At 43.4% G+C, this 26,763-nt stretch overlaps 1 protein-coding gene across 1 annotated transcript; it reads right to left on the bottom strand.

Annotated features, from left to right (window-relative positions):
• Window positions 1-22,211: 22,211 nt before the first annotated feature.
• LOC124041699 (Krueppel-like factor 2) lies at window positions 22,212-24,492 on the bottom strand. The gene is made up of 3 exons (XM_046359593.1): window positions 24,296-24,492; window positions 23,200-24,190; window positions 22,212-23,039 (listed from the first exon to the last, which is right to left on the bottom strand). Exons 1-3 carry the CDS (start codon window positions 24,362-24,364, stop codon window positions 22,864-22,866), a joined length of 1,236 nt encoding a protein of 411 aa, XP_046215549.1. The 5' UTR covers window positions 24,365-24,492; the 3' UTR covers window positions 22,212-22,863.
• Window positions 24,493-26,763: the final 2,271 nt, after the last annotated feature.

Below are 26,763 nucleotides of genomic sequence, written 5' to 3'. Positions count from 1 at the left end.
CCTCGAGTAACCGGCGACAGAGCGCACAGGAGCCGGGAGACATTCAATCCGACCAACGACCCAAACCATCTCCACCTTCCGCAACTCAGGAAGTCACTATTGGAACCACTAAGACATGGTCACAAACCCGAACCCAGCTTGTTAGACGTTGTCGTTCAGTCGCGTTAGCCATCTTATTGATATAGCCAGGCCAAGCAATTTGAAGAATAGGTCATTGTTTGTGATTAGGAAACTTATGAGAACGTTATGAACTAAGGGACAGTTTAGTTGGCACAACGTAAGACACCCTCTTGTTCCAATTGTTTGTTTTAGTAGCGTGAACTGTTCCTGTTCACACTTAGTTGAAAAGCAGAATAAATTAAAATTAAGGAATGAATCCGGCTTCACGCTTATCACCTTTGGAACGTGGGGCTTCCAGCAAGGTGGGGATTTCATTGGCCTTGTCAGGGGTGATTGTAGAACCTTCAACCGAAGTCGCGACTCTCATAGTAAACTCAGCAAAAAAAAAAAAAAAACGTCAACTGAGTTTATTTTCAGCAAACTTAACTGGTGTGGCCACCAGCTGCATTAAGTACTGCAGTGCATCTCCTCCTCATGGACTGCATCAGATTTGCCCGTTCTTGCTGTGAGATGTTACCCCACTCTTCCACCAAGGCACCTGCAAGTTCCCGGACATTTCTGGGGGGGAATGGCCCTTGCCTCCACCCTCCGATCCAACAGGTCCCAGAAGTGCTCAATAGGATTGAGATCCTGGCTCTTTGCTGGCCATGGCAGAACACGAATATTCCTGTCGTGCAGGAAATCATGCACAGAATGAGCAGTATGGCTGGTGGCATTGTCATGCTGGATGAGCCTGCAGGAAGGGTACCACATGAGGGACGAGGATGTCTTCCCTGTAACGCACAGCATTGAGATTGCCTGCAATGACAACAAGCTCAGTCCGATGATGCTGTGACACAGTGCCACAGACCATGAAGGACCCTCCACTTCCAAATCGATCCCGCTCCTGAGTACAGGCCTCGGTGTAACGCTCATTCCTTTGACAATAAACGTGAATCCGACCATCACCCCTGGTGAGACAAAACTGTGACCGTCAGTGAAGAACACTTTTTGCCAGTCCTGTCTGGTCCAGGGACGGTGGGTTTGTGCCCATAGGCGATGTTGTTGCCGGTGATGTCTGGTGAGGATCTGCCTTACAACAGGCTTACAAGCCCTCAGTCCAGCCTCTCTCAGCCTATTGCGGACAGTCTGAGCACTGATCGAGGGATTGTGCGTTCCTGGTGTAGCTCGGGCAGTTGTTGTTGCCATCCTGTACCTTGTCCCGCAGGTGTGATGTTCAGATGTACCGATCCTGTGCAGGTGCTGTTACACATGGTCTGCCACTGTGAGGACGATCAGCTGTCTGTCCTGTCTCCCTGTAGCGTCTCACAGTACGGACATTGCAATTTATTGCCCTGGCTGCAGTCCTCATGCCTTCTTGCAGCATGCCTAAGGCACGTTCAGGCAGATGAGCAGGTACCCTGGACATCTTTCTTTTGGTGTTTTTCAGAGTCAGTAGGCCTCTCTTAGTGTCCTAAGTTTTCATAGCTGTGGCCATAATTGCTTACCGTCTGTAAGCTGTTAGTGTCATAACAACCGTTTCACAGGTGCATGTTCATTAATTGTTTAAGCATGGGAAACAGTGATTAAACCCTTTACAATGAAGATCTGTGAAGTTATTTGTATTTTTATGAATTATCATTGAAAGATAGGGTCGTGAAAAAAGGGACGTTTCTTTTTTTGCTGAGTTTGTGTTGTACCAAAGTTGTCTGACTGAAAGAGAATCACTGTATGACTGTCTAGACAACATGTAGTCTCTTTAAAGCTTCTGTTGAATAACTATGTTTTAAAGTGTTCATTTTGGATTTGTGTGCTTTGTTTTTTTTTCTTATCCTGGGATTTTGAGCAGAAACCAGACAATCCTGTTATGCATCCCAAGAAAAACATGCCTGACAGACCTGCAACTCCCTATGGTAAATGTGTGTGTGTGTGCACTTTTTATCCCTTTTTCACCCCAATTGGTAGTTACAGTCTTGTCCCATCACTGCAACTCCTGTATGGACTCGGCAGAGGCGATGGTCAAGAGCCATGCATCCTCAGAAATACGACCCCGCCAAGCCGCTCTGCTTGTTGACACACTGCTCGCTTAACCCCGAAGCCAGCCGCACCAATGTGTCGGAGGAAACACCGTACAACATGCAACCGTGTCAGCGTGCATGCGCCCTGCCTGCCACAAGGAGTCGCTAGAGGTCGATGGGACAAGGACATCCCGGCTGCCCAAACCCTCCTCAAACCCGGATGATGCTGGACCAATTATGCGCCACCTGGGTTGACGCCTCTAGCGCCTGGGTTGACGCCTCTGACGCCACTGCGTTGCAGTGCCTTAGACCGCTGCCCCACTCGGGAAAACCCTTAAAAAAGGGTGATTTTTTTTCCCCCATGGGTCAAAATGCCACAAGACAACAAAAAAAATGCTTCTATTGTTAAATCTGTTTATCTAACGAATTTAAAAAAATATATATTTTTATATAAGTAGTCACTTAGTTAATTGTGTCTGTGTGTACTTGGGGAAATGTCAGTTAGGTAGACACAGGAGAGGTTTTGATGTGTCAGCATTGCAGAGCAACTCATTTTTGGTCTAACACTGTGTTATTAAACTTGTGTGTGCTCGCCTTGTTAGAGTACTTCCCTTTTCTCTCCCCCTCTGTCATTCTATAGTGAATGTGCAGAGCACCCGGTTTCTTCTTCTTTAGAAGTAGGTAGTAAACAGGAAAGCTGTTGGTACAGATAAGGTCTGTTTTTGCTTGAGCACAGACTGATTACCATATTGTTTACCAACCAAACCATCTACTAATGTGGTGTCCAGATTAAGATGTGAATTAACCAGTGCCTAGAAAATATGTTAATTGTAGTGGAGGGAATGGTTAGTTAGAATGCGCAAAATTGTTTAGGCCTATTTTTAGGCTTAATTTCACACAGCATTCCAAAAGGAGATTGAGCTAAATTAAATGTGTCAAAATTGGAATATACCCACATTTTGCCCACATTTCCCTCAGTGTGTGTATCCTGTACCTCTCTTCCTCTGTGAGGTCTCTGTCACTCCACTGGCAGCAGCCACATTTCAGGTGTAGTGATGTGTCAACTATTCACCTTCATCATTGCTCTAGAATCTGTTCATCTCTCAGAGAGGAGCAGTGAAGGGTAGACTAGCTACTACAGGTGCTCCTTTTGTCACCCCGCTGTGCCTTCAGCTGTTCAGCATGTTCCAAATGTATTTAAATAAATCCTAATTTACCCATTCGTTTCACATGGGTTGCAACACACTTTACTGTGCTTGATGCACCATCAAGCAAAGCCCACCACAACAATTTTGTAGTTGCATTAGCTAGTGAACCCAATAATGTATATCTGTTTTTCTGAATGCACACTTCTGACATCCAGTAATATTGAGTCCATTAGAACTGTTCGGTCAAGGCTCATCACCTATGGCTGTTTGTCATTAGTAAACAAACATTAAGTGGTGTATGTCAGGACAACAATAGAGAGACAGTCATATTATATTAAATGAACAGTGTTAGAAATTTACAGCTAATAGTTAGAACAATGAAGATCTGTTAACACAATTCATGGACATCCCTCCATTTTCCATACATACATTATTTTGTACATTATCAAGTGAATTTAAATGAGAGAAACCACTGGCTGGAGGGATGTCGTTGTCGTTATGTAAAATGTGTTAAGAATGTAAACTGTAGTCAAGGGCGTTGTCACTGTGCTGCTACTGCCAATGTGTTGCTGAATTAGGAAAGGAGACTAGAGTTGAGAATAGAAACCTTTATCATCCTGGAAGGGCAATTTGCTTCTCAGCAGGCAATCAAAGTACATACATTAAAAGAAAAGGAATAGCCACACACCCCGATGCAGTAATTGTTTCACCAACATTTCGACAGCAAGCTGTCTTTGTCACAGGGTTTCATGAATACATACATACAAACAACATTTAGACAAATGAGAGCGATTTTGAAGAGACTGATATGTCAAATATGTCAAATAGGAAAGAAAGTGCTAAACTAGTGCCATTGACAGGACTGAGAGTCCGTTTTTTTTCCTCCAGCCCTGCTACTACAGTCACAGAGCACAGAGAAAGTGATGGTGTTTTCTACAGCTTTCGAGTCAGAGTCTACATACCAAATGCCATCCTATTCCCTATACAGTGCAGTACTTTTGACCAGAGCCCTACAAACCCATAGCACAAAGTATGCACGTTTTGGTGACGGATTCTTTATATAACAAGAAATTATTTTATTTTGCAACATCAATCTGTCATCAATCAATTGACACCAAATATGTTTTGTGTAGCGCATGTGACAAATATATTATTTTCACAAAGTTTAAACCATAGCCTGGCCTAATGTGAGAATTTGTATGTCATATTCAAGTACGGTACTCTTTACATATTCAAGAAGAATGGCAACTTCAATAGTATATTTATGATGTGTCCTTCTCCAAACCTTCCAGGTAAGAGTTCTCATTTAGGCCATCTTGGGTTGGGTAGTAGTGTTGTTCCTCATTTCTCCAATAATGCTGCTTCGAGAGGCCCACTCTAAGGGTTTGATTATGTACGTTTGAGCTTAGTGGTCCAGTCCCAGCCACTGTTGTTGCTTTCTGCTTGTAGTGGCCATCTCAGAACATCTAGAGCAGAATACCTCTTGGGCTTATCTCAATGTGCAGGATTTTTATTTTACATTGCTGAGTGCTCTGATGCTGCTCCCCCCTCCTTGATCGACCTTTGTCTGGTCACTGGTGTAGCCTAGACATGTCATGTTCTACACAAAACTGTTCAGACTATTGCATTCCATGCCTCAGTAAGCATAAGTGCGATTTCTTATATTTTTTTTAGGAGGGGAGTAGGCTACATACAGCTATTTATGTGTTTTACACAAAATACATTATCGACATGTTCAACCAAACTTTGTTGTCAGTATTGCAATAATAAGCATGACACAAACAAGCAGTCTAGTGAGTTCATGTTATTCTTAGCTGCTGAGTTACATGCAGCTATTTACTCTCGCCATGATATCAGTATATATGGCATAACTAGGGACATGGCTATGCAAAATTAACTCTCACTTTTGGTTCAATTTTTTTTTACCGGTCTGGATACACGCTCGGCTTCCTAGATCTTTTGGCGTCACAGAGGTGGAATGCAGCAAGACACAGGCCAGCAGTTTAATTAGTGATTGAATGTTATTCTTTCATCATCATTGCAAACACTGGCAAAGCTGCGCAGGACGCCTTACTGCGCAAAGTAGTGTTATTTCTTCAGAAACTATGATGTGTCAGAAACTATAAAGATTAGCCTACATCATCACACAAAATGTGCCCAAAGTTTAATATCCGTTACATTTAACGGTTTAGCCACCTTTCCTTTGGACAAGTAGGACATATTTTTTTTGGTTTGTATCTCAATGGGCCAAAAACGTGACTGAAAATGTTGTATGATGCGAGGAACAATACATTCATTATTATCACTGGTATTAACAATGGATTTCTGCTGGTCTTTGATCCCATGTATTATAAATCCTGCCGTTGTGGCCTTGAGCAAGGCACTTAAGCCCTCACAAAGTAAAATATTGCACTGATAGGCTACTGTATAAAACATGTGGTCTGTCAACCCTCCATCTGGAGAGCTACTGGGTGTGCAGGCTCTTGACCCAAACTTGCTCAAACACACCAGTCAGCTTATCAAGGTCCTGTAATTCCTTCACTCAATTCCTTCACTCAATAATTCCTTCACTCAATGAACCAGGGATCAAATGGCTAAGGTTGGCGAGGTAGCTAAATAAGATGTTTATCTATTTGTAAGGCTAAAATATTCAGTGTTCAGTCCAGGGAGATATTGACAGCATATGAGTTAGGCTACTTGTCAATTAGACTATTCTAATAATATATACTTTTTACTTTGTCAGAATGACATGGCCAGTATTGAATAAAGGAGAATCATAGCCAATTTTGTGTGCTTGGTTTCATCAACTGCACACCTGTATCAACTGCATGTAGGCCGACATTTGCTGTTATAGCCACGGTTATAGCCGTTTGCGATATCCAAACTACTGTGTATTGTATTTTTATTTTATTTATTTCACCTTTATTTAACCAGGTAGGCTAGTTGAGAACAAGTTCTCATTTGCAACTGCGACCTGGCCAAGATAAAGCATAGCAGTGTGAACAGACAACACAGAGTTACACATGGAGTAAACAATTAACAAGTCAATAACACAGTAGAAAAAAAGGGAGTCTATATACATTGTGTGCAAAAGGCATGAGGAGGTAGGCGAATAATTACAATTTTGCAGATTAACACTGGAGTGATAAATGATCAGATGGTCATGTACAGGTAGAGATATTGGTGTGCAAAAGAGCACAAAAGTAAATAAATAAAAACAGTATGGGGATGAAGTAGGTAAAAATGGGTGGGCTATTTACCGATAGATTATGGACAGCTGCAGCGATCGGTTAGCTGCTCAGATAGCAGATGTTTGAAGTTGGTGAGGGAGATAAAAGTCTCCAACTTCAGCGATTTTTGCAATTCGTTCCAGTCACAGGCAGCAGAGTACTGGAACAAAAGGCGGCCAAATGAGGTGTTGGCTTTAGGGATGATCAGTGAGATACACCTGCTGGAGCGCGTGCTACGGGTCGGTGTTGCCATCGTGACCAGTGAACTGAGATAAGGCGGAGCTTTACCTAGCATGGACTTGTAGATGACCTGGAGTCAGTGGGTCTGGCGACGAATATGTAGCGAGGGCCAGCCGAGTAGAGCATACAGGTCGCAGTGGTGGGTGGTATAAGGTGCTTTAATGACAAAACGGATGGCACTGTGATAAATTGCATGTAGTTTGCTGAGTAGAGTGTTGGAAGTAATTTTGTAGATGACATCGCCGAAGTCGAAGATCGGTAGGATAGTCAGTTTTACGAGGGTAAGTTTGGCGGCGTGAGTGAAGGAGGCTTTGTTGCGGAATAGAAAGCCGACTCTAGATTTGATTTTCGATTGGAGATGTTTGATATGAGTCTGGAAGGAGAGTTTACAGTCTAGCCAGACACCTAGGTACTTATAGATGTCCACATATTCAAGGTCGGAACCATCTAGGGTGGTGATGCTAGTCAGGCGTGCGTGTGCAGGCAGCGAACGGTTGAAAAGCATGCATTTGGTTTTACTAGCGTTTAAGAGCAGTTGGAGGCCACGGAAGGAGTGTTGTATGGCATTGAAGCTCGTTTGGAGGTTAGATAGCACAGTGTCCAAGGATGGGCCGGAAGTATATAGAATGGTGTCGTCTGCATAGAGGTGGATCAGGGAATCGCCCGCAGCAAGAGCAACATCATTGATATATACAGAGAAAAGAGTCGGCCCGAGAATTGAACCCTGTGGCACCCCCATAGAGACTGCCAGAGGACCGGACAACATGCCCTCTGATTTGACACACTGAACTCTGTCTGCAAAGTAGTTGGTGAACCAGGCAAGGCAGTCATCAGAAAAACCGAGGCTACTGAGTCTGCCGATAAGAATATGGTGATTGACAGAGTCGAAAGCCTTGGCAATGTCGATGAAGACGGCTGCACAGTACTGTCTTTTATCGATGGCGGTTATGATATCGTTTAGTACCTTGAGCGTGGCTGAGGTGGACCCGTGACCGGCTCGGAAACCAGATTGCACAGCGGAGAAGGTACGGTGGGATTCGAGATGGTCAGTGACCTGTTTGTTGACTTGGCTTTCGAAGACCTTAGATAGGCAGGGCAGGATGGATATAGGCCTGTAACAGTTTGGGTCCAGGGTGTCTCCCCCTTTGAAGAGGGGGATGACTGCGGCAGCTTTCCAATACTTGGGGATCTCAGACGATATGAAAGAGAGGTTGAACAGGCTGGTAAATAGGGGTTGCGACAATGGCGGCAGATAGTTTCAGAAATAGAGGGTCCAGATTTGCTATCGAGTTAGTCTGTTGTAGGCTATATATTATTTTACCTGCTGCGCAATGTCTCTCTCTCACTCACACAGGATTAGTATTGCTGAAATTAGTTATAACTTGGCAAAAAACTCACTCACTCAACTGGCAACGATTATCAACAAATATGCACATGCAGCTCACCTTGATCTCAAAAGCATTTCACAACTGCATGATTGAAAGACCACTCATGCCTGTCAATACAGGTCTACAATAATTATACTCCAATGCGCTGTGAGATCTGTCACTGCAGGCCTACAATAATTATACTCCATTGAGTTCTGCAGAGATAGGGAGGTAAGTGCAAAATACCTTGATATACAGTGCATTTGTAAAGTATTCAGACCCCTTGACTTTTTAAACATTTTGTACCTTAGAATAAGGTTGTAAGATGTATTAAATAGTTTTTTCCTCATCAATTTACACACAATTTATACCCCATAATGACAAAGGAAAAAACTAAAATATCACATTTACCTAAGTAGTCAGACCCTTTACTCTGTACTTTGTTGAAGCACCATTCACAGCTTAGAGTCTTACGCTACAAGCTTGGCACACCTGTATTTCGGGACTTTCTCCCCTTCTTCTCTGCAGATCCTCTCAAGCTCTGTCAGGTTGGATGGGGAGTGTCGATGCACAGCTATTTTCAGGTCTCTCCAGAGATGTTAGATCGGGTTCAATCTGGGCTCTTGGCTGGGCCACTCAAGGACATTGAGACTTGTCCCGAAGCCACTCATGCCTTGACTTGGCTGTGTGTTTAGGGTCGGTGTTCTGTTGGAAGGTGAACCTTCATCCCAGTCTGTGGTTCTGAGCGCTCTGGAGCAGGTTTTCATTAAGGATCTCTCTATACTTTGCTCCGTTGATCTTTCCCTCTGTACTGACTAGTCTTCCAGTCCCTACCGCTGAAAAAGGCCTGATTGGTGGAGTGTTGCAGAGAGGGCTGTCTTTCTGGAACATTCTCCCATCTCCAGAGAGGAAATCTGGAGCTCTGTCAGAGTGACCATTGGGTTCTTTGTCACCTCCCTGACCAAGGCCCTTCTCCTCCAATTTCTCAGTTTGGCCTGGGTGGCCAGCTCCTGGGTGGCCAGCTCTCAACCTTCTTCCATTTAAGAATGACCTTCAATGCTGCAGAAATGTTTTGGTACCCTTCCCCAGATCTGTGCCTCGACACAGTCCTGTCTCGGGACTCTACGGACAATTCTTTCGACCTCATGGCTTTGTTTTTGCTCTGACATGCACTGTCAACTGTGGGACCTAATATAAACCGGTGTGTGACTTTACAAATCATATCCAATCAATTTAATTTACCACAGGTGGACTCCAATCAAGTTGTAGAAAAATCAGTGGGTTGATTCACTGTTGTGGTCATCCAGTCTGGGTTGGCGCGTCCCCCTTGGGTTGTGCCGTGGCGGAGATCTTTGTGGGCTATACTCAGCCTTGTCTCAGGATGGTAAGTTGGTGGTTGAAGATATCCCTCTAGTGTTGTGGGGGCTGTGCTTTGGCAAAGTGGGTGGGGTTATATCCTTCCTGTTTGGCCCTGTCCGGGGGTGTCCTCGGATGGGGCCACAGTGCCTCCTGACCCCTCCTGTCTCAGCCTCCAGTATTTATGCTGCAGTAGTTTGTGTCGGGGGGCTAGGGTCAGTTTGTTGTATCTGGAGTACTTCTCCTGTCCTATTCGGTGTCCTGTGTGAATCTAAGTGTGCGTTCTCTAATTCTTTCCTTCTTTCTTTCTCTCTCTCGGAGGACCTGAGCCCTAGGACCATGCCCCAGGACTACCTGACATGATGACTCCTTGCTGTCCCCAGTCCACCTGGCCATGCTGCTGCTCCAGTTTCAACTGACCTGAGCCCTAGGACCATGCCCCAGGACTACCTGACATGATGAATCCTTACTGTCCCCAGTCCACCTGGCCATGCTGCTGCTCCAGTTTCAACTGTTCTGCCTTACTATTATTTTATGAACATTTGAACATCTTGGCCATGTTCTGTTATAATCTCCACCCGGCACAGCCAGAAGAGGACTGGCCACCCCACATATGCTCTCTCTAATTCTCTCTTTCTTTCTCTCTCTCGGAGGACATGAGCCCAAGGACCGTTCCCCAGGACGACCAGACATGATGACTCCTTGCTGTCCCCAGTCCACCTGACTGTGCTGCTGCTCCAGTTTCAACTGTTCTGCCTTATTATTATTCGACCATGCTGGTCATTTATGAACATTTGAACATCTTGGCCATGTTCTGTTATAATCTCCACCCGGCACAGCCAGAAGAGGACTGGCCACCCCACATAGCCTGGTTCCTTTCTAGGTTTCTTCCTAGGTTTTGGCCTTTCTAGGGAGTTTTTCCTAGCCACCGTGCTTCTACACCTGCATTGCTTGCTGTTTGGGGTTTTAGGCTGGGTTTCTGTACAGCACTGTGAGATATCAGCTGATGTACGAAGGGCTATATAAATAAATTTGATTTGATTTGATGATCCTGAGCTCAATTTCAAGTCTCATAGCAAAGGGTCTGATTACTTATGTAAAGTCGGTATTTCTGTATTTAAAAAAAATATATATATTTTTACAAATGTGCAAATAATTCTAAAAACCGGTTTTTATTTTTGTCATTATGGGATATTGTGTGATTAACCTAATTTTGACAAAGTCAAGGGGTCTGAATACTTCCAAATGCACTGTATATACAGTTGAAGTCGGAAGTTTACATACACCTCAGCCAAATACGTTTAAACTCAGTTTTTCACAATTCCTGACATTTAATCCTAGTAAATATTCCCTGTTTTAGGTCAGTTAGGATCACCACTTTATTTTAATAATGTGAAATGTCAGAATAATAGTAGAGAGAATGGTTTATTTCAGCTTTTATTTATTTCATCACATTCCCAGTGGGTCAGAAGTTTACATACACTCAAATAGTATTTTGGAGCATTGCCTTTAAATTGTTTAACTTGGGTCAAACTTTTTGGGTAGCCTTCCACAAGCTTCCCTCAATAAGTTGGGTGAATTTTGGCCCATTCCTCCTGTCAGAGCTGGTGTAACTGAGTCAGATTTGTAGGCCTCCTTGCTTGCGCACGCATTTTCAGTTCCTCCCACAAATTTTCTATGGGATTGAGGTCAGAGCTTTGTGATGGCCACTCCAATACCTTGACTTTGTTCTCCTTAAGCTATTTTGCCACAACTTTGGAAGTATGCTTGGGATCATTGTCCATTTGGAAGACGCATTTGCAACCAAGATTTAACTTCCTGACTTATGTCTTGAGATGTTGCTTCAATATCCACATAATTTTTAATTCCTCATGAAGCCATCTATTTTGTGAAGTGCACCAGTCCTTCCTTGTATTATTTGATTTGATGAACTTGTTGTACTTTTTGGAGAAATGCCCTCTGGTCTGATGAAACAAAAATAGAACAGTTTGTCCATAATGACCATCGTTATGTTTGGAGGAAAAAGGGGGAGGCTTGCAAGCCAAAGAACACCATCCCAACTGTGAAGCATGTGGGTTGTATTATTTTTTCTTAGCCAGGAAACAGTGCTGAGGTTTTTCCGAACGATAACCTGCGTGACAATGAACTTGACTCTCACCCTAAGTACATGAAAACGAAAAATACATATTTTATTGGAAAAGCACATTTTTACAAACCAGAAATCCCTCTCTTGAAACATATTGCCGCCTAGTTGAAAAAGATGTACATAATCTCCCGGATAAGAAAATATAATTAATTCCACAATATGTCCAAAGCAGTGAAACAATCTCTTATGGAACCGAAAAATGCCTCCAGTATCATTATAAAACCTGCTGACAAAGGAGGTGCAATAGTGATACTAAATGCAGCAGACCTCTCCCCTCCTCTGTTCTGGTCCTGTTGCTACCATATTGTGGCAGTGGGAAGCGCACCAGTGTAAATGCGCACATACTCTGTATTTGAGCAAATTCTTGCATCGCTCTCATCGCAAAGGGCACGTTCCACTGCTCAGATGCTATTTGCTGAACAAGTTGCATAATAAGTTGCATGGACTCGCTCTGAGTGCAAGAATAGTGTTTAACATGAGCTTTGAATGACTACCTCATCTCTGTACTCCACACATGCAATTGTCTGTAAGGTCCTGTAAAGGTTTTCCTCCTATTCTGACGAGGAGCATGAAGGATCGGACCAATGCGCAGCGTCGTAAGTGTTTATGTTATTTATTGGAACAGAAACACTAAACAAAATAACAAAGAGAGAGAAACGAAAACGAAACAGTCCTGTAAAGTGCAGCAACACAAAACGGAAAACAACTACCCACAACCCATAGTGGGAATACAGGCTGCCTAATTATGGTTCTCAATCAGAGACAACGATTGACAGCTGCCTCTGATTGGGAACCATACCAGGCCAAAACCAGAAATAAAAAACATAGAACAAAAACATAGAATGCCCTCCCCAAAACATAGAATGCCCTCCCCAACTCATGCCCTGACCAAACTAAAATAGAGACATAAAAAAGGAACTAAGGTCAGGACGTGACAGGTCCCTCAGTTGAGCAGTGAATTTCAAACACAGATTCAACTACAAAGGCCAGGGAGGTTTCCCAATGCCTCGCAAAGAAGGGCACCTATTGGTCGATGGATAAAAGCAGACAATGAATATCCCTTTGAGCATGGTGAAGTTATCATTTACACTTTGGATTGTGTAGAGTGACAGAGTGAATAGAAGGAAGCCCGTACAGAATAAAAAAAACATTCCAAAACATGCATCCTGTTTGCAACAAGGCACTAAAGTAATAACAAAAATGGTGGCAAAGCAATTAACTCTTTGTCCTGAATACAAAGTATTATTTTTGGGACAACACATTACTGAGTACCACTGTCCATATTTTCAAACATAGTGGTGGCTGTATCATGTTATGGGTATGCTTGTAATCCTTAAGGACTGGGGAGAAATAAGGATTCTAGCTTTATTACCTTCAATTTTTTATGTGTGTGCCTACATTTTTAACCTTGTAAAAAAGGTCAGTGTAGAGTCCTGGATCCCCTGCTCAGACATTGCATGCATCAACCAATGGTTGCTTGCCAAATCATAGACTGTGCAGTTGGGCACCAGACTGCTATACCATATTATGTGGTTAGCTGATGTGTATAATACCTATCTAGGGGTTGTAAGATCTGGCATGCGTTAGCAACATCTGAGAAGAGGAACCCAAACCGACTTGCTTATAGCAATCTGGTGCCCGACTGCACAGCCGATGATGTGGTACGCAATCATTAGTTGATGCAATCAATGTCTGAGCAAGAGAAAGCGAACAATGTCTGTGGTGCTACTCGTGGCAACGTAATCTTCCTGACTCTAGGGGCAGCTGGTAGCCTAGAGGTTAAGAGTGTTGGGTAAGTAACCAAAAGGGCACTGGTTCAAATCCCTGAGATGACTAGAGGAAAAATCTGTTGATGTGCCCTTGAGCAAGGCACTCAATTCTAATTGCTCCTCTAAATTATTTCTGCTAAGTGACTAAAATCTCAATTCAAGTCAGTCTCAATGTGACCCATCAGAAGCTTGAAAACCCAATTTTAAAAAAGCTTGAAAACTGCATTAAAATTTTGCCCAAGAAGACAAACTCAAACTAAACATAATTCATCATCTTTTTTTGGAGTCAAACATGACAGTTTTAGTTTTCCAAACAGGTTTGTTAAAACTGTTTAGTGATCGCTTCGCGCGCTAACGAGATAGATTTGACAACACCCAGTGAAATAGCAGAAAAAACAGAAATACTCATAATAATAATTCAGAAATCATACAAATGTTATACATGGGTTTAAATATGAACTTCTTTTTAATCCTGCCACAGTGTCAGATTTCAAAAAAGCTTTACGGCAAAAGCAAACCATGGAGCTTGTGTTCAGGTCACGCGCCTCTAACAAACAGTACACTTCACTCGACCCTCGTTCTGAACAGGGCTACTTCTTAATTTCTCAAAGGAAAAACATCAACCAATTTCTAAAGACTGTTAACATCTAGTGGAAGCGATAGGAACTGCAAGCGCAACTGCCTTAGAATTCTAGGTTCCCATTGAAAAGAGAGTGACCTCAATTTATTTTTCCTGGATGGTTTGTCCTCTGGGTTTCGCCAGCCAAATAAGTTCTGACATAATTTTAACAGTTTTAGAAGCTTTAGTGTTTTCTATCTAAATCTACCAATTATATGCATATCCCAGCTTCTGGGCCTGAGTAGCAGACAGTTTACTTTGGGCACACGTTTAATCCGGATGTGAAAATAGTGCCCCCCTTAAGAAATGTTTAATTATTTTATTTGATGATTTTTTCAAAACAAATCAAATTTATTTATATAGCCCTTGTTACATCAGCTGATATATCAAAGTGCTGTACAGAAACCCAGCCTAAAACCAGAAACAACAAGCAATGCAGGTGTAGAAGCACGGTGTCACGCCTTGGTCATTGTATTTTGTGTTTTCGTTATATTTTTGGTCAGGCCAGGGTGTGACATGGGTTTATGTTGTTGTATTTCGTATTGGGGTTTGTAACCACTACGCTGCATTTCGGTCCGACTCTCTTTCTACAAACGAAGAACGCCGTTACAGAATCACCCACCACACACGGGCCGAGCAGCGTGTTAACTGGCAGCGACAGCTGGAACAGCGGAGGGAGGACGTTATGGACAGCAGAGGCATGGAGTATACGACGTGGGAAGAAATCGACAGGTGGGCGGCCGACCCAGAGAGAGTGCAGGAGCCCGCCTGGGATTCGCTGGAACAGTGCGAAGAGGGCTATAGGCGAATGGAATCGAAAAGAAAGAGACGGCGGCGCAGAGCGAAACCCGAAAGTCATCCCCAAATATTTATTGAGGGGGGTCTCAGGGAGAGAGTAGCAGAGTCAGGAGTGAAGAGCAGCTGCAGTGGGAGAGGCTGCACCACCTGGAGAAATGGACATGGGAGGAAGAACTGGACGGTAAAGGACCCTGGGCTCAGCCTGGAGAATATCGCCGCCCCAAGGAAGAACTGGAGGCGGGAAAGCTGAGAGGCGCAGATATGAGAAGCACGGCGTAGCGGATGGAAGCCTGAGAACCAGCCCCAAAAATGTATTGGGGGGAGGCTCAGGGAGAGTATGGCTGAGTCAGGAGATAGACCTGAGCCAACTCTCCTTGTTTATCGTGAGGAGCCAAGGAGGAGACCAGAACCAGAGCCGGTGTTAGAGGTGAGCGAAGCAGAGACTGTGAAGGAGTTAATGGGGAAAGTGGAGGAGAGAGTAATGAGGGAGTTGCTAGTATGGTGCTTTAGATACGATATTCGTCCGACGGATCGTGTCGGGGATTTAATGGCACCTGGGTCAGCGCTCCATACTCGTCCTGAGGTGCGTGTTAGTCGGCTGGTGAAAAATGTGCCAGCCTCACGCACTAAGCCTCCTGTGCACATCCCTAGCCTTGCACGTCCTGTGCCAACACTGCTCTCAAGATCTCCAGTATGCCTTCACGGTCTAGCCCATCCTGTGCCACCTCCACACTCCAGTCTTCCGGTAGCAGCTCCACGCACCAGGCTGCCTGTGCGTGTCCTTGATCCAGTATCACCAGTTCCAGCACCACGCACCAGGCCTTCAGTGCGCCTCGCCTGTTCAGCGCAGCCAGCGCTTTTCTCCTCTCCTGCGCTGCCAGAGTCTCCCGCCTGCCCAGCGCCGCCAGTGCTCCCAGTCTGCCCAGCGCCACCAGTCTGCCCAGCGCCGCCAGTCTGCCCAGCGTCGCCAGTCTGCCCAGCACCGCCAGTCTGCCCAGCGTCGCCAGTCTGCCCAGCGCCGCCAGTCTGCCCAGCGCCGCCAGTCTGCTCAGCGCCGCCAGTCTGCCCAGCGTCGCCAGTCTGTCAGGATCAGTTAGATCCACCAGTCAGCCTGGATCCGCCAGTCAGCCAGGATCCGCCAGAAGTGCCAGTCAGCCAGGATCCGCCAGAAGTGCCAGTCGGCCAGGATCTGCCAGTCGGTCAGGATCTGCCAGTCGGCCAGGATCTGCCAGTCGGTCAGGATCTGCCAGTCGGCCAGGATCTGCCAGTCAGCCAGGATCCGCCAGTCAGCCAGGATCCGCCAGTCAGCCAGGATCCGCCAGTTAGCCATGATCTTCTAGATCTGCCAGACAACCAGATTCTTCCACATCTGCCAGTCAACCGTTCTCTTCCAGATCTGCCAGTTAACCAGAATCTTCCAGATCTGCTAGTCAACCTGAATCTTCCAGATTCGCCAGCCAGCCAGGATCTACCGGAGCCTACTACCTACCTGAGCTTCATCTCAGTACTGGGCTTCCTCTCAGTACTGGGCTTCCTCTCAGTCCCGAGCTGCCCCTCAGTCCCGAGCTGCCCCTCAGTCCCGAGCTGTCCCTCAGTCCCGAGCTGCCTCAGTCCCGAGCTGCCCCTCAGTCCCGAGCTGCCCCTCAGTCACGAGCTGCTCCTCAGTTCAGTGGGGTTCTGGGTGAGGACTATAAGGCCATGGTCGGCGGCGAGGGTGGATTATCCCAGGACGCGAAGGGGAGGAACTAGGACATTAATGGAGTGGGGTCCACGTCCCGAGCCGGAACCGCCACCATGGACAGACGCCCACCCGGACCCTCCCTATGGTTTTGAGGTGCATCCGGGAGTCCGCACCTTGGGGGGGGGGGGGTTCTGTCACGCCTTGACCATTGTATTTTGTGTTTTCGTTATATTTTTGGTCAGGCCAGGGTGTGACATGGGTTTATGTTGTTGTATTTCGTATTGGAGTTTGTAGTATTTGGGATCGCGGCTGATTAGGGGTGTTGTATAGGCTTGGCTGCCTGAGGCGGTTCTCAATCATAGTCAGGTGATTCTCGTTGTCTCTGATTGGGAACCGTATTTAGGTAGCCTGAGTTTCGCTTTGTATTCCGTGGGTGATTGTTCCTGTCTCTGTGTAGTTTCACCAGATAGGCTGTAATTAGGTTTCACGTTCCGTTTGTTATTTTGTATCGTTATTTCATGTGTCACTTTTTTCCATTAAAGTCATGAGTAACCACTACGCTGCATTTCGGTCCGACTCTCTTTCTACAAACGAAGAACGCCGTTACACACGGTGGCTAGGAAAAACTCCCTAGAAAGGCCAAAACCTAGGAGGAAACCTAGAGAGGAACCAGGCTATGAGGGGTGGCCAGTCCTCTTCTGGCTGTGCCGGGTGGAGATTATAACAGAACATGACCAAGATGTTAAAATGTTCATAAATGACCAAATAATAGTAATCACAGAGAACAGGTCACGGTTCCGTAGCCACAGGCAGAACAGTTGAAACTGGAGCAGCAGCACGGCAAGGTGGACTGGGACAACAAGGCGTCATCATGCCAGGTAGTCCTGAGGCATGGTTCTAGGGCTCGGCTCAGGTCCTCTGAGAGAGAGAAAGAAAGAAAGAGAGAATTAGAGAGCATACTTAAATTCACACAGGACACTGGATAAGACAGAATAAATACTCCAGATATAACAGACTGGCCCTAGCCCACTGACAAATAAACTACTGCAGCATAAATACTGGGGGCTGAGACCCACAAAGATCTCCTCCACGGCACAACCCAAGGGGGGGGGGGGGTGGCGCCAACCCAGACAGGAAGACCACGTCAGTGACTCAACCCACTCAAGTGACACACCCCTCCTAGGGACGGCATGGAAGAGCACCAGTAAGCCAGTGACTCAGCCCCTATAATAGGGTTAGAGGCAGAGAATCCCAGTGGAGAGAGGGGAACCAGCCAGGCAGAGACAGCAAGGGTGGTTTGTTGCTCCAGTGCTTTTCAGTTCACTTTCACACTACTGGGCCAGACTACAATCAATCATAGGACCTACTGAAGAGATGAGTCTTCAATAAAGACTTGGAGTTTGAGACCGAGTTTGCGTCTCTCACATGGGTAGGCAGACCATTCCATAAAAATTGAGCTCTATAGGAGAATGCCCTGACTCCACCTCGAACAGGAAGACAGTGTAGAGAAGCTAGCACTGGGGTAATATGATCAAATTTTCTGGTTCTAGTCAGGATTCTAGCAGCCGTATTTGGCACTAACTGAAGTAGTGCTTTATCTGGGTAGCCGGAAAGTAGAGAATTGCAGTAGTCTAACCTAGATGTAACAAAAGCATGGATGAATTTTTCTGCATAATGTTTGGACAGAACATTTATGATTTTTGCAATGTTACGTAAATGGATAAAAGCTGTCCTTGAAACAGTCTTGATATGTTCGTCAAAAGAGAGATCAGGGTCCAGAGTAACGCCAAGGTCCTTCAGTTTTATTTGAGACGACTGTACAACCATCAAGATTAATTGTCAGATTCAACAGAAGATCTCTTTGTTTCTTGGGACCTAGAACAAGCCTCTCTGTTTTGTCCGAGTTTTAAATAAAAATTTTGCAGCCATCCTTATGTCTGAAACACAGGCTTCCAGCGAGGGTAATTTTGGGGATTCGCCGTGTTTCATTGAAATGTACAGCTGTGTGTCATCCGCATAGCAGTGAAAGTTTACATTATGTTTTCGAATGAAATCCCCAAGAGGTAAGATATATAGTGAAAACAATAGTGGTCCTAAAACAGAAACCTTGAGGAACACCGGAATTTACAGGTGATTTGCCAGAGGACAAACCACTCACAGAGCCAAACTGACATCTTTCCGACAGATAAGATCTAAACCAGGCCAGAACTTGTCCGTGTAGACCAATTTGGGTTTCCAATCTCTCCAAAAGAATGTGGTGATCGATGGTATCAAAAGCAGCACTAAGGTCTGACGCCATTAAAAGGTAATTTACCATCTTCACGAGTGCAGTCTCAGTGCTATAATGTGGTCTAAAAACAGACTGAGTCATTTCGTATAAAGTGTTTGTCTTCAGGATGCAGTGAGTTGCTGCGCAACAGATTTTTCAAAAAAAAAATTCAGAGGAATGGGAAATTCTATATATATATATAGGCCGATTTAGTTTTTTTTTCTGGGTCAAGGTTTGGCTTTTTCAAGAGAGGCTTTATTACTGCCACTTTTATTGAGTTTGGTACGCATCCGGTGGATAGAGAGCCATTTATTATGTTCAACATAGGAGGGTCAAGCACAAGAACCACCTCTTTCAGTAGTTTAATTGGAATTAGTGTCCAGTATGCAGCTTGAAGGTTTAGAGGCCATGATTATTTTCATCATTGTGTCAAGAGATATAGTACTAAAACACTTGAGTGTCTCCCTTGATCCTAGGTCCTGGCAGAGTTGTGCAGACTCAGGACAACTGAGCTTTGAAGGAATACGTAGATTTAAAGAGGCGTCCGGAATTTGCTTTCTAATAATCATGATATTTTCCTCAAAGAAGTTCATAATTTTTTTTACTGCTGAAGTGAAAGCCATCCTCTCTTCGGGAATGCTACTTTTTAGTTAGCTTTGCGACAGTATCACATTTTTGGTGGGGATTGTTCTTATTTTCCTCAATTAAGTTGGAAAAATAGGATGGTCAAGCAGCAGTGAGGGCTCTTCGATACTGCACGGTCATGTCTTTCCCAGCTAGTCGGAAGACTTCCAGTTTGGTGTAGCGCCATTTCCGTTAAAATTTTCTACAAACTTGCTTCAGAGCTCTGTATTTTACGTATACCAGGGAGCTAGTTTCTTATGACAAATGTTTTTAGTTTTAAGGGGTGCAACTGCATCTAGGGTATTGCACAAGGTTAAATTGAGTTCGTCAGTCAGGTGGTTAACTGATTTTTGTTCTCTGACGTCCTTGGTTAGGCAGAGGGAGTCTGGAAGAGCATCAAGAAATCTTGATGCTCTTTGGTTGGGGTCTGAGCAGATTATTTGTTGCGTTTACAAACGTAGTAAAATGGTGGTCCAATAGTCCAGGATTATGAGGAAAAACATTAAGATCCACAACATCTATTCCATGGGACACAATTAGGTCTAGAGTATGACTGTGGCAGTGAATAGGTCTGGAGACATGTTGGACAAAACCCACTTCATCGATGATGGCTCTGAAAGCCTTTTGGAGTGGGTCTGTGGACTTTTCCATGTGAATATTAAAGTCACCAAAAATTTTAATGTTATCTGCTATGCTACAAGGTCTGATGGGAACTCAGTGAGGAACGCTGTATATGGCCCAGGAGACCTGTAAACAGTAGCTATAAAAAGTGATTGAGTAGGCTGCATAGATTTCATGACTAGAAGCTGAAAAGACGAAAACATTTTTTTTTTGTAAATTGAAATTTGCTATAGTAAATGTTAGCAACATCTCCGCCTTTGCGGGATGCGCAAAATTTCATTTGATTAATCCTGCCTTGCAACACTCATAAACATCAGTTTGATCATGGCCGCTACTCAGTGTGAGGATGTGGCGTTCTAATGCCTTATAAAGCATCCATGTAAAATGGTATTGTTGTATTCATTGACGATGAGGGTTATTTGTGTGTTTATTCAAGGAACTCTTATATAGTGTCTCAAATGGCACCCTATTCCCTATGCACCCTGGTTAAAAGTAGTGTATTGAATAGGGTGACATTTGGGACAAAGCCACAATGTATGTATATTCAACTATGTGCTGCAGCACTTTTGTGTTGTATTGTGTTGGTCACACGAAAGCAAAAATAATGTACCTGAATATGTATAAATGTGCTACAATGTCTTTTTTATCCACAACAATAATGGCTAATTTCATGTGTAACAATATATAATAATGTATATGATTATAAATATTCCTTTAAAATGTGGGATTTTCTCAAAATAATTGTAATCCTCTTTGTATTATTTAATATAAATGCAATTCATATAACATTCCAAGAAATGGTAATGTCTTAGGTCTATTCTCTCTCTCTCTCTGTCTGTCTCTCTCTCTGTCGTAAAAGTCACTTTCATAAGAACAGAAAAGTGAAATGAAAATGTTAGATTTGCATTTCACTGCTCAATTAGTTATTATTAGCCTGACTTTTACTTCTCTTTTTTAAATAAATGTTTTACTTGATCTATTCTAACAAGATGTTGGTAGATTGAACTAAAACACTATGATGGGCCTTGTTCTTCTGCAAATGTTAAAATCAACCTACTGTATGTAAATTCAGTGTGTGAGACATATACACAATGTAAATGCAGAGGCATTGAGTGAGATGTACTAGGTGCAGCTGCCTGTTCCTACCTGTCCTGTACAGTACCATACATATTTCTTTGATTCATCAGTATAGTGGGTTGTATTAAAAAGTGTCTCCTTCAGGGACAGAGTGGTGCCACTTAAAATGGAAGGTGTGGTTTTATTGGAGCTCATTTAACTTCTATAGTAACTGAAACTGTATTTCTGTCAAACTTGTGTTTGAGTGTGATAAACTGTATTATAGCCTTTTCATTTTCCTCCCTCTGTCTTTGGTGATGATAGTCTTCTTTTAGTAAAGTCCACAGTTTAAGTTCACGCCAGAAAGCTCTGTCAACATCAACTGTTTTATAAATGGAAGTATAATATATTATCTTTATCCACCAAGAATGTTTTAAACTGTGATCTACTACTCCATGGAGAAGTTTCCCAGGAACAGATTAAGCCTAGTCCTGAGTTAAGCAACATGCTTAATGGAGAGTCTTCATTGAAAGTGTGTTTTAGTACAGGAGGCTTAATATCAGTCCAGGAAACCTGCCCCATATGTATAATTGCAATATCAGTTAATTGTAAGACCCTTTGATGTCCATGTATAATTTAGCCATCAGAAACATATGTGTGCGTCCCAAATGGCACCCTATTCCATAAAAAAATATATACTTTGTGGTAAATATAGTGCCATTTGGGACTGTTGTGTTGTGCTGTGCCCCCTGTCTTGTCCTGTCCAGATGTCAGCCCAGCCACTCTCTCTCTCTGTAATTATGGAAATGTAATGTTTGTATTTATAGGCTTAACCCACAAGAAGCTGGCCTTGGCTGACTAACAGCTGGAAAATATCATTGTTTTAATTGAACCAAAGTCTCGAGGTTGAGAGGGGGTGTATAGAGTAACACTGCGTATACGCTTATAGTCTAATGGTTTGTGTAATGGATTGTCTGTAGGATCTTAGGTCTGTTCTTCAGCATCAAGTTTTAGTCTAAATATATAGCCCATATTATGGGGTGGATGTGGTTCACTGAGCTATAGTATAATGTGTGAACAACCTTCTCAGAAAAAGGAGTCTTTGGTGACTATGCGGTTAAATTCATAATTTCACACATCGAGAGGTCAGTCAAGGATGTAATACAAATATAGAATACATTTAAATGTATTTAAATATTTACAATATATACACAATTTACAGTATAAAATGCATACAGACTTCAGTAAAAAATAATCACACACAGGACATCTAGCCCTGGTAGTGTACAAAGGGACTGGACCCAAAAGTGTAAGATTTCCATGAAGACAGATCACAGTTGAGTGTAAAGGCAAGTTAAAGAATTTGAGACATTCCAACAAAACATTCAGGCAGTTTAAACATCAAAACATTGTATTTCATATTAGACTAAGTAAACTTGTTTTGTTATTTTGGTGACCTTGTAGTTTTGCCATAGACAGTGTTTACAATAGCACACAGTCAGAATAACAGAAAGGCACTTGTGTCAATCACAGCACTAAAGTTTTGTAAAGGAAAGAAAATAAGTACAGGGCCAGCCCCGCATAGGACAGTTTACTCAAAAACAAACACCCTACCAAGCGCTATAAAGCTTTAATATAACAAATATAACTAAGGTAGTACCAGCTACATTATTACAAAATAATAACATTTTTTCAATATATTTATGTATAACAAAATGGCATGTTTAAATATTTAAATAAAATGACCGATAGGCCTAATCAAAATAGGCATGACCGACACCCCTTAATAACTCCCAATCAGTCGTCGTGTACATCAATCACATCACATATGTCTCTTCATGTGAAGCGCGAGGTGGTCGGACCGGGAGAAGGCGCGATCACACAGGTGGCACTGGAAGGGCCGGTGACCGGTGTGTTTGCGGAAATGGCGAGTCAGTTCGTCGGAGCGAGCGAATTTCCAGCCGCAGCCTTCCCAGCCGCAATTGTATGGCTTTTCACCTGAGGAGACAGAACAAAAGAAACATAAGCTCTCTTGAGTAGGCCTACATTTATTCTCCATGAATATGGCCCTGTAATATTGTATGATGACGCGTAAAGGTGTGTAATGTTACATGTTATGGTGCATAATGTGCTAAAAAAGCAAAGATATTTATCTTACCAGTGTGCGTTCTGTGATGCGCCTTCAGATGCGAGCTCTTGGTGTAGGTCTTTCCGCACCCAGCGAATGTGCAGGTGTGCGTCGCCGTGCGCTTCCTTGGCCAGGTGCGGCGACCTCTCTTTGGTTTGGTCTCCAGCAGCTCCAGCGGAGAACATGGGGGCGTCAGCAGTACCCTCTGTGTGTTTGGTTGCATGCTGAGTCCCTCCTCGTACACTCCGAACTGGTGAGCACCTTGGTATGGTCCAATCTGCATTTGGGTGGCTTGAGGCGCCCCGGGGCGGTGGTGTGCGTACGCCGCTGAGGAGTGGTAGTTATGTGGGAATGTCATGGAGTGACACATCGGGTCCTGCTGGGGGCACTCGGAGCTCCCCTGATCGTTGGGGCTGAGCGGTGGCGTCATGTTTCTGGCTGCCCGCGGGGAGATGGCTACTCTCGGCTGCTCGAATGACATCATGCACAACACGTTGCCCTCTTGCTTGATTTTCGGACACCTCTGGGGAACCATGCCCATAACAGGTCCATAACCGTCCATGGAAGGTTCCACTTTAATGTTATCTAAAATGTCCTGTCTGGGAAACTGCGTAGAGTTCACATACAACCTTCCTTGGATGCTGGAGGTGTTGCGCGTAATACCGACCACGTAGCTGTTCTCCCCTTCGTACCTGAGAAGCTCCGCCATCAGGCTGGTGCTGTAGGGGGGAGGCGGGGAGCTGTGCTCACTGGACGGGTCGGATGGCATGGGGTTCTCAGTGGTGAACAGGTTACCTGGATGATCCGTCGAGGACATGTAATACTCCGATAAACCTGCTCCCAGCGCAGCAATAGTCATGCTGTCTGAGCCAGTGGTGTTGGCCAGAATAAAATCCAGATCTAAGTAATTACAAAGATCCCCGTCGTCCTTTCTCCCGATACTGCGACAGTCCATGTTCTGTACCATATCAAGAATGGAGCAGCTGGAAGAAATGGGTTTGTCCATCTCGCTTTTCCACTTCTGCAACAACCAAGAGGATCACAGCATTAGACATAAAACACACAGCTGAATCTCAAACAGAAGGCTATGAACATAACAGTTTTAGAGGTCTGTAGGCTTACTTACATGTTCACAACTTTTGGTTTGGTTTGCAAATGTCGAGATGGATGGCAAAATCATCCCGGAAAAAGACATTTAAAAAAAGATGATACCTTATTTTATGCCAAAGTTGATTCAGTGAGTGAGTGCCCTTTTGCGCTCCTCTCGCACCAGAATCAGTGCGTTCTATCTAACTGTTGCTCTTCCAAAGTTGCGCTTCAAAGTCATGAGCAAGTTTGAATGGTAGTAGGAGGTTCTCCAAGCTTATAAATATGACAGCCGAGTAGCTGGACCAATTGTGCGCAGCCGAGGAAATACGTTCAGGATGATGGTAAATTTAGCCCCGGTATATAAAGCAGTCCTCCAATGAGCTAAGTTATTGCGCTCTGTCAATTCAATTCAAGGGACTTGAAACATATGCTAACATTGCCAAAGCAAGTGAAGTAGATCATATACAAATGTGAAATAAACAATAAAAATGGACAGAATGTTTATTGCTTGCCTACATTAAACTCTGTCTTCCATGTTTAATATAACACACATACATTAATTATTCATTTGTTTGCCTATGTGATGTTTGTTCTATAGAAATGATTTGACTCTGATGTGTGCCACAGAAAGTATTTGACTCAACATTTGAGTATAAAGAAACCTTTTGTAATGTTAAGAAAATAAAGATAATACACAAATATTCACACAATAACACAAAAACATCACAGAAAGTTAAGTTTGTTAACAAACACTAAATACGAAATACAAATGTTGATCTTTGCATAATGAGATAGAAAATGACAATAAATCAAGTATAAAAAGACAAATAACATAAACAAATATTGGAACGCTGCAACAGCTCGACTAAACAGTTAGTCCACTTTGTATGCAACGTTTTCCAGGTGATATCGTCAACTGGAACTCAAGCCTAACCTAGTCCCGACAGGCAGCGTAGACATAATCCTCCAATGATGGACTGGTGGAACCATCGTGGGCAGCGGTCACAACCAATCTGAAATTTATGATAAAAAAGTGTAATATATTTAAAATAAATTCAATTTCTTGAATTACAATTATTTCATTCTCAGACTAAGCGGATGATACTACCTCTAGAAACATTTCTGCTTATACAAATTCGTACTCCTAGAAATGTGCTTTTAGAAGTGAGCAAGAAATTACCCAGTTAATGTCTTTCTCATTTATTGTCCACCTCCCCACAGAAGTGGCACAGTTGGCTCAGGTCATCTAGCGAAACATAATGTTAAGTAGTTTATACATCTTTACATGTATTTTTCTGAGCGAACAGGGAACAAGGGAATAGTATAGCTTTCTTGTAACATAATTATTTCAATACATGTGTTTTAGTGGCCATCGAGTCAGAAGTTTGATCAAAGATAACCTTGAAAGATCCATATAAATGTTTTTCTTTTTATCTACCATTATATTAAATTAGAAATATACCAGTGTTTTGGGGGAGAGTGACTGCTATTTCTTTTCTCATGATGTTATTAACATCTTTGTTCGTATTTGAAAAGACAATTGACTCCTCCTTCAGAACACATTCAGCAAACTGGGAAATAAATTTGATGGGCATTTCAGTTTTCCCCAACAAAATTATGTTACACTTAAGATTCTAATTCGCAAGTATACAACGACACAGATATACTATAATTTGACAGTTCTGTTTTGCCTTGTAGTCAGTACACTTTCAGTTGTGCATTACTTTTATACTTACTTTCAAGGCAGAGACCACACAAGAAGTAGCATTTTGTTGGCATGGGTGAGGAATTACCACCCCCCCTGGAGATATTAACACCCCTTATCTCTCCGGAATGATCTGAACATATATGTTAATTAAAGTACAGCATTATGAAACACTTCATTGATTGCAATATAGAGATTAATAACAGAGGGGAATCTGAGAATGCAGGGATTCCAACAGGGTGTGAGTTGAAGTAGTCAAAACTGAAGCTGACAAGGCTCTGATTTAGCATCTTTGGGGCATCGCTGAATGGTGTGGAGGAAGAAGTAGAACGTTCAGGTTAGGGTTGGAATGTAAATGACATGTGATCATCTCGGATTATCTGAATTCTAAGAATGGGCAGGCATTCTCTCGGAAGAAGAGCATCTCCATCTTGCTGATTATATGCTGTCATCCAGGTGGAAATGTCACCCGCATATCTGATGTAGGAAAAGAGATATGTTGAGTGTATAGTGAAAATGTTTATGTATATGTACTGTACGTGTGTGGATATATATATCTTGGTATAATTATTATCATTATTGTGTTTTGTGGTTGAGGGGTGGGGTGAGAGGAGGTTGATGGGGATGGTGGAGGTGCTGGGGGTGTCCTATTAAGGATGAAGTGACCTATTGGGAAGAGGATTCTTCAAGGAGGCACATACAGTCATAGTTTTGTTTATTCAATTATTACACATTTATACATTTTTTCTTATTTTTTTTCTATTATTATAGCAGTTTACTGTGATTATGAATATGCACTC

This window comes from Oncorhynchus gorbuscha, linkage group LG08 (assembly GCF_021184085.1).
Source record: "Oncorhynchus gorbuscha isolate QuinsamMale2020 ecotype Even-year linkage group LG08, OgorEven_v1.0, whole genome shotgun sequence".
Lineage (NCBI taxonomy): Eukaryota > Metazoa > Chordata > Actinopteri > Salmoniformes > Salmonidae > Oncorhynchus > Oncorhynchus gorbuscha.
The sequence above is the reverse complement of the archived record's forward strand: the minus strand, read 5'-3'. Positions and strand labels throughout refer to the sequence as shown.